At 37.1% G+C, this 14129-nt stretch overlaps 3 protein-coding genes across 3 annotated transcripts; 2 read left to right on the top strand and 1 right to left on the bottom strand.

Moving 5' to 3' along the window:
* Positions 1-29: 29 nt before the first annotated feature.
* On the top strand, positions 30-2510 carry LOC121770696 (probable inactive receptor kinase At2g26730). The gene is made up of 2 exons (XM_042167463.1): positions 30-1659; positions 1749-2510. The coding sequence occupies exons 1-2, from the start codon at positions 408-410 to the stop codon at positions 2354-2356; spliced, it is 1860 nt and encodes a 619-aa protein (XP_042023397.1). The 5' UTR covers positions 30-407; the 3' UTR covers positions 2357-2510.
* Positions 2511-4719: 2209 nt separating this feature from the next.
* Positions 4720-6682, top strand: LOC121772470 (RING-H2 finger protein ATL46-like). The gene has a single exon (XM_042169586.1). It carries the CDS (start codon positions 5356-5358, stop codon positions 6478-6480), a length of 1125 nt encoding a protein of 374 aa, XP_042025520.1. The 5' UTR covers positions 4720-5355; the 3' UTR covers positions 6481-6682.
* A 2005-nt stretch (positions 6683-8687) lies between these two features.
* On the bottom strand, positions 8688-9107 carry LOC121771949. The gene has a single exon (XM_042168852.1). It carries the CDS (start codon positions 9105-9107, stop codon positions 8688-8690), a length of 420 nt encoding a protein of 139 aa, XP_042024786.1.
* Positions 9108-14129: the final 5022 nt, after the last annotated feature.

Below are 14129 nucleotides of genomic sequence, written 5' to 3'. Positions count from 1 at the left end.
GTAAATAGACTATTCTTGAACCCCAATAAACTATATATATCACCTCTATCAATCCAATCACCACGAATGACAAATCCTATTTGAGAATGAATCAAACCAAATAATTAACCAACAATTCGGTCCCAAACCAATAAACTCAAACACGACAAATCGAACCGAACCAGCTATATTTGTTCAACTACGATGATCACTAAATGAATGAGGCTGAAAACGTCGTTATCGTAGTACCCATTTGAGAAATCAAGAATCAACACTAACTGAACCAAGCATCTCTCGCCGGCACCTTAATTAATTCCAACACGATCTGCGTGGACTCTTCTTCCCCAGACTTCATCAAAGTCTCTTGGCAATCTCCGCAATGCTGCTCATATCATCTTCTCTCTCCATCTTCATCACTTTCACACACCATGAAGCATTTCCCAATCGCAGTTACGCTTCTTCTTATTCTTCTATTGCAGCTAGCGAAATCAGAGGAGAATCTGGTGAGAGATTCCCTCCTCGATTTCTTCTCCAAACTCTCCGGCAACAACAACAACAACACCACCATTTCCGGCTGGAACTCCACCTCCGACCCCTGCACCGCCAAATGGCGCGGCGTCACGTGCGATAAACACCTCCTCCACGTGCAGAAAATCGACCTCGCCGCCCTCGCCCTCTCCGGCGTCTTCGACCCCGGAACCCTCTGCCTCTCCCTCTCCCGCTCCCTCTCCATCATCAACGTCGCCGGAAATTCCCTCCGCTCTTCGCTCAATTTTCCCGCCATCTCCAACTGCTCCGCCCTCGCCCACTTAGATATATCGTCCAACAACATTTCCGCACCCTTGCCTGATCTCTCACGCATGAGCACCCTCACCGCGTTCCTAGCCCAACAAAACAACTTCCACGGCGAGATACCAGACCTCGATTTCACGCGTTTCCGCGTCTTCAACGTGTCCCACAACCGCCTCTCCGGTCTCATCCCGGTCGGGGCACGTGGCCTGCCGCCGGGAAGCTTTTTAGACAATCCAGAGCTCTGCGGCCCTCCGCTGACTGATAATTGCTCTTCAGTTGCCGCCGCTGAGTCAGCTCCCAGCGCGCCTCCGCCTTCTCCTCCGCCTCCGCCTCCGCCACACGTCAAAAAGGAAGGTCTCACGAATAAACAGATCCTGATGTACATGGGATACGTGGCGATCGCCTTCGTCGCGGTGCTTCTCGTCCTCATATGGCTCAGGAAGAAGGCGAAAAAGTCGAAGCGAGGCGAAGGTGCTGGTGTGGAAAGCGTGATCAAGCCGGCGGTGGAGGTGAAGGAGGGGAAAAATGAGTATTTGAGCGCGGAGAGCGGTCAGATGTCGGCCTCGGCCTCGTTGATGATGGTGGCGAGCGGGGAGGGGAACGGGATGAGGTTCGACGAGCTGCTCAAGGCGCCCGCGGAGCTTCTGGGGAGAGGGAGCCATGGGAGTGTTTACAAGGTTGTGTGTGAGGATCATGGGATGGTTCTTGCAGTGAAGAGGATTAAGGATTGGCAGATTTCAAGTGGGGAGTTTAGGCAGAGGATGAAGAGGCTTAATCAGGTGAAACACACCCATGTTATGCCTGCTGTTGCCTATTATAGTTCTGGACAGGAGAAGCTCATTGTGTATGAGTTTCAGCAGAATGGAAATCTCTTCAAACACATTCATGGTAGGAAGCTTCTCCCTTCTTAGTTTCTTGATTGGAATTATAGTAACTGTTTTTGTTTAATATGATCACGATTTGTTTGAAAATGATAGGAACCAGCAGTAACAGACAGCCGCTGGACTGGACCAGCAGGCTGTCTATTGCTGCTACGATAGCTGACGCGTTAGCGTACATGCACGACGAGCTGCAGTACGATCGGATTCCTCACGGAAACCTTAAATCATCCAACATTCTGTTGAACAAGAATATGGAGCCCAGCATCAGCGAATATGGGCTGATGCTGGACCAGGGCCAGGACCAGAAGGGCGGCATTCTTGCGAATGGCGCCCTTCAGGAGGCTCAGGAGGACTACAAGGCTATTTTCAAAGTAGACAGTTACGCGTTTGGGGTGGTTCTGCTCGAGCTCCTCACTGGGAGGATGGTTCTCACCGAGGGCTTGGACCTGGCGACCTGGGTGGTGGCCGTGGTCAGGGAGGAGTGGACGGTGGAAGTGTTCGATAAGGACTTGATGCAGGAATGCATCAACGAGGAGAGGATGGTGCGTTTGCTTAGGATTGCCATCAAGTGCGTGGCTAAACCCCCTGAGGCGCGACCGAGTATGAGACAGGTGGCGCTCGCGATTGGCGCCATGAGGGAGGAGGACGAGAGGTCTTTGGACGTCTCGGACCTCTCCGTGACTAGATCTTTTGCTGGTCTATAGTTTCATCACAACCTAAAGATTGGTAGTAGACAAATTTATAATGTGGAATCATTTGTTAATGTTTGCTTGTTCTTAGATCAAGTTAGTATCATGATTTAATCTAATAAAGTATCGGAAAAGTCTTGGTTTTTTAATTGTAAGCTCCTCAATTTGATGCAAAAACATTATCGTCTTTTTGAGTTTTTATTTGGATTGCATTTTACAAGATTAAGGAATTATTTGGCTAGAAAACATAAGTTTTAAGTTTGTTGTTGGAAATAAACTTATCATTACATTGGGTAAAATATTACTAATAGGCAATAATGGTTATATGTGGCTTAAAATAACCTAAATCTAGTGGAATTGTCTTTTTCTTTTCAGACTGAAGTTGTTTTTGGAAATAATTACCCAGGTTCAACTTTTCTGTATATAAGTGGAATTAGAGTTTATTGGTTATTATTTCACCATCATTTTAGTTTTGGCATATACTCCACTAGTATACTACTACTATTGTTTTTTTTCATTTTTAACAAAACATTATTCCATAATTAACGAAATATTAGTTGAATGTCACTTTTTATCACCTACTACTAAGCCAACATAATGCGCATTTACTAGCAAATTGAGTGGTTGCAAAAGGTTTCATCATCACAACCTAAAGATTTATTTAATTATTAAAATAATTATGCAATCCCGTCAAGAATGTGATTGAATAAAAAAATTAAGTAACGAGAAAAAGAGGTGTATTTATTAATATACCATGGTTGTCATATATGCAATCCACTATTTATTGTAGTTGTTCATATACATCCATCAAATAGAAAAATATCTCTAAAACTGTTTTATATATTGGCATCCAACTTCGAAAATATATATCATATACATCCATCAAATAGAAAAATATCTCTAAAACTGTTTTATATATTGGCATCCAACTTCGAAAATAAATATATATCGAATTCAAATCATTCACGCAAACACCAACACCGATATGAATATACACTACTAACTCATTTATGATAATTTGACTATAATCATTTTCTTTGTGAACATACTAATGAATTATTGACTAACTTTTCACCAAATTAAATCATCATCAACATGACAACATGTTTAAATGAAACAAAATAAAACACCAACAAAAGATAGTAGTACTAGTATTTGTAAACCTTTCTGGCCATGTGGTTTCCTCCTTTGTTTCTTGTGACCTAATTCATTGTATCAATTGTGTTGTCTCATTTCGAACACAATGCTTACATAACAAATTGCCTTAAAATTAAAGATTAATTAATTATAGAGGTGGAATTGGCCATCCCTTAAGTCATTCCAACCATATATTGATGACGGACAAAACAAGCAATGTGTTTAACCACAAGCTTTCAACAAATCTTACATAAGCCTACTAGCAATACTAAAATGTGAATTTGGATTCAGATGTCTACTCATTTTGTGAGTTTCAACTGGTGAAATTTCTCACATTATGGTAATAATTTTAAGAAAATTTTGTTCAATCTGTCGCTCATGTATAATATCCAATTTGGTGTACATTATATTATAGCTTGGCTTAATTATATATACTTTGGATGAGGTTTAAGATTTAATTTTCTAATTTGCTGCTATTGATGATATCTAATAATTGAGCAAGATGCAATCGTGTAAGTTTAAGTTAAAATGAAATTTAGAACTAATCAAAATGAAAAGCAAGATTTAAATTGACATAAATATTGAATATATTCAAAAAAATGTTATTTCTTCTTTGCCAATTCAAGCAATTCAACAAAATATTAGAGCCAGATAAAATACAGATGTATTGCGTTCAAACTATATTTTTTCAAAATGAAACAAAAAATTTAAATTTTCTGATAAGATCAAGTTAAAAATTTCTGGTCAAATAAGTAGTTAAGTGTAATAAATTTTCTTTACCCTCTCAAAAAAAGTGACGTAAATTTCAGCTAAAAAAATCTCAAGTAACCGCTAACTTCAAGTCATTAACTAAGCCTTGAAACGGCAAATCAGCAAATTGATAGAGCCAGGAGATATCAGCTTCCACCAGTCAACCTCTTTCACTCAATTGACACTTTTACCCATGAATTCATCACGAGGAACAGATTGATACCTCAAACTGAGAAGGCAAAAATCGTCAACAAATTAAATCAGCGTCTGGAAGGAGGAAAATTGATTTGGTACGAACACTGGCTCTAAATATGACTCACGCCCACATTTTAAGGCTATATGAGGCGTTTTGTCGGCTTACCATTGACCACCAAAATCCACGCGCCATAGCGGCGCGTGCACTCTGGCAAAAGTGTGAATCTTTATCTTTTTTCTTTTGAAAGTGAGAGAAAAAATTAAAATGGTGTCTTTTTTAAGCAAAATCACTAACTTTTAAAACTAGTGACGACCCTTTATCTTCCATTTTGGTTTCTCCCTCCATTGCTTGTGTGAAATTCACACGCACTCGCCTCTGTCACTGCGCATTCTAATTTTTATTTTGGCACACATCCTGTTATAGATGAATTGCAATTATATATTTTCAGACCAAATCTTGGCTGTATATCAATATTTATGAGTAAAGATTTGTTTGAAGGTGAGAGAGAGAGAGAGAAAGGGGAGAGAGCATTATAAAAGGGGTGTGAGATTCCAAGGGAAAAGCTTAGTCTTTAGGGTTTTGCTGGAGCTGCAAGAAGCGGGTCCAATCCATTTCTATTATTCATATAAAGGGGTTTGTCTTCTTCAGCATCAAGGTAGGTGAAGCTTCAATATATGCAGGTATAAAGCTACTGGTGTCGTCATATTTTCGTATTATTGAACAACCAGTTCTTTATTTGCATTTGCCCACCTGCTGCTGTATCTATCTGAAATCATATTTGAGTTTTGTTTTGTTTTTATTTTCAATTTTTGGTTGCATAAAATTCGGAGCTGTACAAGTTGAGGTTTGTGGTGGTGGGGGATGTGTGTTGTTCAGACACTGAGTGGGATTTTTTTGTGAGAATGTTGAGGTGGTTTGTCCCAAAATAGAAATGCAAGGGCAAAGATGGGTTTCTGGGCAGGTTGCTCACTCCCATTTGAAGATTTCTTGGATTAACCATCAAATCAGTCAAAAAGATGGAGTCTTGGCAAACCCCCCTCCGTTTGTTCTTGCACCACCTTCATCTTATGTTGATAGCCACAAGGAATCTGGGACTAGAATCAGCCCTGCTGTTCTGTTCATTATAGTCATCTTAGCTGTGCTCTTTTTCATATCTGGTCTGCTCCACTTGCTTGTGAGATTCCTCACCAAGAACCCCTCCTCGTCTCAGTCCAGTCGGAATGTTGAATCCTCCACCTCTGATGCCCTTCAGAGGCAGCTGCAGCAGCTCTTCCATTTACATGACTCCGGCTTGGATCAGGCTTTTATAGACGCGTTACCTGTGTTCTCGTACAAGGAGGTTGTGGGTCCGAAGGAGCCGTTTGATTGTGCAGTTTGCTTGTGTGAGTTTGCAGAGACTGATCAGCTGAGGTTGCTTCCTATGTGTAGCCATGCTTTTCATTTGAGTTGCATTGACACCTGGCTCTTGTCGAATTCCTCTTGCCCTCTTTGTAGGGGGACACTTTTCAACCCTGGGTTCTCGATAGAGAATCCGATGTTCGATTATGATGACTTCAGGGAGGAGGATGGCTGCCCTGGTTACGGTGATAATGGATTCTCTCTTACTCAGAAGAGGGTGGAGATTGAGGAGGTTGCTACGGAGAAGGGGGTCTTTCCTGTTAGGCTTGGGAAGTTTCGAAAATTGGATGAAACTGAAGCAGGGGAAAGCATAGGAGAGTCTAGCAGCAGTAGATTGGATGCTAGAAGGTGTTACTCACTGGGTTCCTATCAGTATGTAGTTGGTGATGCTAGCCTTAAGGTGGCCTTGAGCCAAGAACGAGCTCGCAATCGAGCGAAGCTTGTCAGAGGGGCCGGGCAGGCCGCTAATGCTCCGGCCGATGAAAACACAGATGGCAAGAAGATAAGTTTTGGAACAAAGACTGATAGCTACTCTGTTTCCAAGATTTGGTTGTGGTCGAAGAAGGGTAAGTTTGCAAGCTCCTCGGGAGCCCACTTGGAGAGTTCGTCGCCACCAAACCTCGACTTATCCTGGATGCACAGAGGCGAAGGCATGTGAAAGGTCTTTTTTATTTTTTGATTCATCATCCATCATCAGTGAAATGGCAGTTGCTTGGCTTACTTTTGCTATGAAAAAAATTAGTTGCATGATTGGAAAGAATTTGGTATAGCTATATAATGAATCAGAGTCTCCTATCAGTTTTAGGTTATCTTTAAAATATTTTGTGCTTTCATATATTGCCATTTGGATCTTGTTACAATCTGATGCTGTTCATATTTTGTTTTTTTCTTGTTTGGACATATCTTAGCTGCATCGTTTGAGAAAACTCGTTACTTGTGGCATGATTGCATAGTTGCATTACCTTTCTAGGTCGTCTCACAATAATCGAATAACTCATAAATCACCATATTTCTTTTCATATGATTGGGTTGGATTGGATTGATTGAATGAGATATCAGGATTAGACATGATGAACCATGTTTAGTTAGAAAGCTGTCTTGATCTGGGAAAATCTCCACATAGTAGTATGTGTTTTATATAACATCATATCTGCCCACCCTCATCGAGAGCTGAACTTCGTACCAACGATTGTGTAAAAGCACCATCTTCCTTCTCATAGCAAAAGCTTTTGTGCCTCGTGTCAGTCGATGAATTCGCTGCACTTTCTTTAAAGATCTTGATTCTTGGATTCAGAAAAGTTTGTAGGGAGTTCATCAAAATCATGGAGAATTCATGTTTGCTTTTAGACTTGGTCTTGACCTGCTAAAGTTGGTAGCTATTTGCATCACTCCACTTTGGTTTAGTAAATTTATTCTATTCTTTTGCCTTTTGATTATGTGCTGTTGTTTAGCCCTTTATGTATGTGGAGTTGTTTTCCTTTTGATTGGGACCATTTGGTGGGATCCATGAAAAGAGTTGTCTGAGGCAATTTCTAGTGATAAGAGCTTCTTTTTGTATGTTCAAAACTTCTTTTTTGTGGCCACTTTGCATTGGGGCCATGGCTTAGTGCCCTTTGTTTTTCAACTTTGATAGGATTGCTACTTTTGTTTTGCCCCAAACACAGATAAAAACAATATATTATTATGCTTGTCATTCAACTTGTGAATACATTGCTAGTTGGATTGTAAGTACATGCTAACTCATGGTTTATAAATACTCTTATTACAATTTTGAAGAATTTACAAAATGTTTCTCTTATACTCCCACCAAGTGTGTGCAATTATTGCTTTATTAGTCATTTATAAAGAGTGTAACTTGTATTTAAAAAAAACACTCCTTATATTATACTCATAATAATTCATATTTACAAAAGTACCTACTCATGGTCCTTGCGCATTCTTGATGAACAATGGAGTACTGTCAATTATAATATGCACAATATATTACAAATTGTGAATCTTGTGATTAGTTGAATTAATCCACTGCATAATTTTTTTTATAAATGAGTGCCTGATTGTGGTGTGATTAGTTGTAAAAGACATCATTTACCAATCACACAACTAATCTAAACGTCCCTTTTAATCAAAGGCGCAAGCAATGGAGGGAATATTTTGATTATTTTAGTAGTAGTTGGCATCGGATATTAGTAGTAACTAATTATGAAATTTATCGATTTAAGTACCCAATATTCAAGTACTAGTATTTAAAAATTTCAGAAAAAGTGTACAACATGTGGAAGTTGATCTAGTAGAGAAGTTTGCATGTGTGTCTAGCCGACTTTTATTTATTATACTCAGAAATTATTTGGATAGTATATTATACTCAGAAGTTGATCTAAGAGAAATAATTTGTTTTAATATTAATTATATTTATTATCATGTTCACTATTAAAAAATTGTTAAGTAAATCTTAATGTAATTTTAAAAATCACGAATCTTATGACAATCATTATAAGTTTAATATTCTAGTTACTTTGTAAATATTTTCAAATACAAATCTATCAGAATTCATATTCAGGTTCTCGGTTTAAGGATTTTTATTTAACCACTTCGAGAAATCAAATTATCATTTTCTTCAGTTATACTCCTACTATTTATTTTTTAGAACATCAATCCAAATGATCGAGCTGAACAAAATTGAACCTCAAAATTGCAGTGCAGAATCAGCACCATATTTTTCCAAATCTTCAAAAATTCTCATAATCCAACCCCAAAACTACGAATAAAATTACGAATCCATTAATTTCAAATGATTTATGAAAGAATAAATTTTTCCGACCAATTAAAAAGGCCGCACCGTATCACCGCGGATCCAGCACGTGGCCGTCACGTGCCGCCGTGGATCGGGAGTTTCTGCGCCGGAATCGCCGAATAACGCGACGAGAAGTCGCGGAAATGAGCGGATCCTTCCGTTTCGAAGTTGAGCGAATAGCTCATGGGATCGTACCGGCATCTCGCAGTCCTCGACCGGCCACCGGTCTGATTAAACTGGCGGATGAAAGTCTTCCATCTCGGACCGGCGGCGAGCTCTGACCATTCGCGCACGCTTTTCAGCGCCTCCACGCCCTGTCCCCACCAGCTCCGGCTAATCACCTCGCTCTCTTCGGAAGACGGTGGAATCCGCTCGAACCGCCGCGATCTGAAGCACGGGAAACTGCAGAAGCAGCATCCACGGCGGAAGAATGCGGCGTCGCGTAGATCGGCGAGGTATTCGTCGTCATTTCTGAGAAATTCAGGTTGCGCCATTGAATAAGGGAATCAAATTGAAAAGGGGAAACGGAATTGAGAGGAAAGAGGATAGCAGAAGAATTCGCATATGCAAATTCTTCACGTAATCTCGGGTTTGGATATAGATTGATCGATTTCGGGGATCTGCAAACCCTAATTATATCTAATTTTCCCCTCTTTCTCTCATTTGATCGCATTTTGTATATAAGCGTGAGGTTTTCATGTTAGTTTGGTGCATAGCGGTAAAAATGAACGGACGGCTGAAACCCAGTTATAACTGTATACCTGGCCAACTAACTGCCAGCTAGGATAATGCATCCCCCTCAATGGTTGTTATTAGGGTATAAGTAACAGGTCTCGCTGCGACCCGTTGAGCCCGAACGAGCCAGCGAGACCACGTTGTTGAGTCATGTGGGGTGGGATGGGCGGCGCTATGTGGAGAAAGTGGCAAATCGCCCATGCATTGCTTCTGATACAACGGGTGATGTTATCTCTAGTTGGACGTGCGAGTGAGCAACAATTTTTCAATTTTTTAAATTGAAATATCGATTTTTGTATTGCCGTTGGTAATGGTCAAATGACCAATTTGAATACTAAAAGTTGTTTGAACAAAAATCATACGTGAAAATTTAACCTCTATTTTTACCTCTAACCATAAACTGGTCAATATGAACACTTCCTCCGTCCCTGAAATTTTATCACATTTTACCATTTCTGTTCATCCCACAAAATTTGTCGCATTTAACTTTTTTATCATTTTTTGTAGTGGATCCCGTCAGGGGCTGACACACTCAGAGGTAGGGTGGGGCTTAAGCCCTTACCCAAATGTCTATTTTAATATTTTTTCTATAAACAAAAATTTTTAAATTTTGAAAAATTGAGTTTAGCCCTTACCAAGTTAGTGCTATTGAAGATTAAATGGATAGAAATTGGAGGATAAAAAGGGCTTACCAAGTTAGTTCTATTGAAGATTAAATGAATAGAAATTGGAGGATAAAAAGGGCTGAGTTGAAATTTCTCAGGTTGCAGAGAAAACAACCATAATTGGTTTTCGATGTCCAGAGCTGACGAAGATCTTGCAAATCACAATGAAATAATAATATTACTTGGATTATTATTAAATGGAACTTGTTTAGGTTTTAAATTATAATTCTTTATTTTCTTTTCTATCGGCATTGGAATCTCTTTTTTTGCCGCTGATTTTATCCTTGATTTCAATTTTCTAATGCTTCTTTTCTTCTCATTTTAAATTCAATTATGCAAAAAGTTCTCTTTATCAAAATTTGAGACTAAAGAAATGAAAATGTATATATGAATTGTTTTATTCTTTTGATTTTTATTTGCTGGTTAATTTCTTTTCGAAAAAATTACTTATTCATTTTTATAATTTTGTGATTGTAATTTTTTATGTGCTATTATATGTCTCTTTAACTTAGCGTATAAGTATTATAGAAAATGTAAAGAAAGTTGGTTTTAAAAATTGGAATAAGAATCATACTTTATATATTAATTTTATAATAAAATTTTAGTAAAATCGAATTCATATGATGCATGTCCATTAAAAAAAATACTTCATCCGTCCCTCTGCAGTAGAAGCGTTTCATTTTCAGCACCTGTTTTGGAAAAATAATATTAAATAGTTAAAGTATAGAAAAAGTAATGTAAGAGATAGAATAATATAGAGAAGACTCTTAGCTATATTATTCTCTCACTTATTTTACTCTCTCTAAACTTTAACTATTTATTATCATTTTTTCAAAATAAGTGCTCAAAATGAAACGCCTCTACTACAGAGGGACAGAGGGAGTAGTAAAATGAAATCAACATTTATGAAACATTTAAAATATAAAAGTGGAATGCATAGGAAAAAATATTTTTCTAAAAACGTACTACTATATAAAATAAACTCTTTACGTCCTCCAATATACTTTTATTTTTAACCAGCTTGGGTTTAAAAAAATTATTTGACTTTGTAAAAAAATGTGGTTGAAAAAGTTAATAGAATGAGGATCCTATTTTATATTATTTTTATAATAAATTGTGATAAAAGTAAATTAATAGAATATGGAGTCCAGATGCCAAAAATAGTAAAAATAAAATAAGACATTTATTGGTTGATGGATAAAAAGAAAAAATGGGACATTTAATAGCAGGCGGAGGAAATATATAATGGAGCCCTTACTCGGAAAAATTTCTGCGTCCGCCCCTGGATCCCACATTCCACTAACTTATTATCACTCATATTTTATTATAAAACTAACACTTTAAAAGTAGGACTCACAACCTACCAACTTTTTCAACTCACTTGCCATTACATTTCTTAAAATTCGTGCCGGTCAAACTGTGACAAAATTTAGGAAACGGAGGGAGTATTAGATATGTCGATTTTCCGATTCAGATCGAATAGAGTTTATTATACTAATAAAGAGAAATTATGATTCAGGTGGTGTCTATAGAATAGTATCTTAATTTCCGAGCTTTTCAAAACACAGTCATTCTTGATGATGGATTATTTAAAGATGATTACAGATTGATGAGGCTATAGAATGAAGTAAACAGCTAAACTGATACTCAATTATGTTAATGTGTCAGATTCTGAATCTCAGATTGGATACACATGTACTAAACTAACGTTATCGAAAATGCACCCACCATAATCGATCATCTATTAGATGGAATACAAGAAAGAGCAATTAAAACATAGATTGCATCAGAACATCAAGAATATAATACTACTAGCTTCTTGTGTCTGGTCTTGTTGTTATGCTATAACAAATTAATTTCATCAATAATAATCATAATAATAATAGAGTTAATATATTTTATTAAAATAATGGAGTACAAGCTCGTATTTTAGTTTTTACCGATTATATGGACTGGTTTTGTGGATTATGTTCATAAAATTTCAAGCGAATCGGGTTGGGCCAAAATAAAAGTGTAGGCTATAAAAAACAGTAATTATATATACCGATTAAGAAAAAAAGTGAAAAATAAAAAGAAAAACAGAAGAAAGTGCTTATTTTAGTGAATTGATGATGATTTGTAGAGATAAAATACGATGTCGTATAAGAGGTGGACCATTTTGTCGACTCTGAATAATCGCAAAAATACTAGTACTATCAAAGTTGTAGTATTAGGGAATGATTTTTAAACTTGTGGAATGTGTTTTTATTTTTATTTGTTTATCTATGTTATTAATACTACTGCATTTTCCCACGAAACTACCGAAATACTAGAATGTGTTTTTCTTTTTCGGTAGACACATTTTTTTATTGCAATTGTAAAATGTTGTGAATAACATCATCAAGGTTTGAACATCAGAATGTAGACTTTGGCCAAGAAGATGTTTAACACTTTTTTTTTTCTCCCATTGACTTAGGATAATGCTATAATTCTTTTTCAAATTTTTGGGATTTGCAACAACTTCTTATTCTAATTATCATACTACTACTACAATTTTAGGACTGGAGAAAATAAATTAAACAGTGACAAGTGTGCTAATATAGGTTCTCTAAAGTTACAATTGAGAAATAAATATCATTTTTAAAATGTAAGTGTATCGGTGTTGCCTAATAATAATAGTGCTAAATATCTTGAAATTATGTTAAACGTTTCCTACGCATTACTTTACCAAAATCAAACAGAATGAGTATATGTTTGAATTTTAAACCTTGGACTGAAATATAGTCAATTAATTGTTGTTGGGCAATATCGCCAAGTCCACGAATAAAATTTTCAGACTTATATAGGTTGTCTCTTTCTGATAATAGTAATTTTTTTGAAAAATTAAATTCCTTACTCGGTTGGATCATACTCAAATTGCAATATTGTAATGAAGTTTATGGAATAAGTGTAACAACATATCACATGTACCTAATATTGACTCACATGCATGCTCTTTAATTTGAGACGAACAACATTTGTGTTTTCATTTCATTTTTTCTCATAAATGGAACATACATCCACTGACAATATCTTTTAATTTTGCATCGGTACAATTTGTAAATGCGATTTTTGAAATTATATGGAGTACTATTTCTGTATATAATATAGCATCAGTTGTCTTCATGTATCTATGGTATTTCAATGTTTGATACTCCCTCCGTCCCATATAATTTGGGACACTTTGACCGGACACGGGTTTTAAGAAATGTAATGAAAAGTGAGTTGAAAAAGTTAGTAGAATGTGGGTCCCACTTTTATATATTAGTTTTATAATTAAATGTGAGTAGGAATGAGTTAATGGAATGTGGGGTCCACTACCAAAAATGGTAAAAATGAAATGGGTCAAATTATGTGGGACGGCCCAAAATGGAAAACTGGGTCAAATTATGTGGGACGGAGGGAGTAGTGCAAATTAAAAATGATATCCAAAATTTTCAAAATTAATCTTGAATTCGTGCATGAAGATAAATCGCCAAAACGTGTTTGAATTGGGCACTTTTGCAGTTCCAATTTTCCAAGTCAAAAACTCCACATATAAATCCTTCACACTATATATAAACAACCTCCCCATGCACTTATTCACAAACTAAAACATCATTTGCTTTCTTATTTGCATCAAAATTCTCAATAATATTTCACAAATCACAATCACTAGGAATTGTATATGGCCAACAACCCTAAACCATGTCTCTCATCTCTCTTGATTCTTTTCTTGATATTCACTATGAATAATGTTCAAGCACGCCTATCCACCATATTCATCACGAAGAAGCGCCTCCCTCTCCGGTCACTGGCCATGGAGGCGATGAAATCACGACCATTTATGCTAATATCAAGGACTCCGGTCCAAGCCCGGGTGCGGGACATTCTTACACTACCGGCTCGCATCATTAGTACAACAAGCAATGGTTATGGGTGATTAAGTGCACCTCTTGATATTTTTCCTATTAAGGTTCATCGATTTTTAATCTTTTATATATTTATTTTGGGAATCCAAATTTTTTTATTTCTTCATCTGGGAGTGATTTGATGTATCAGTTTAGCATGCATCAGGGGATTTTGTTTTTTTTGTTTAGTTTGTCAATTGATTGAAAG

This window comes from Salvia splendens, chromosome 16 (assembly GCF_004379255.2).
Source record: "Salvia splendens isolate huo1 chromosome 16, SspV2, whole genome shotgun sequence".
NCBI classification, from domain to species: Eukaryota; Viridiplantae; Streptophyta; class Magnoliopsida; order Lamiales; family Lamiaceae; genus Salvia; species Salvia splendens.
Note: the sequence above shows the minus strand (reverse complement) of the source record. Positions and strands in the feature narration are given on the sequence as shown.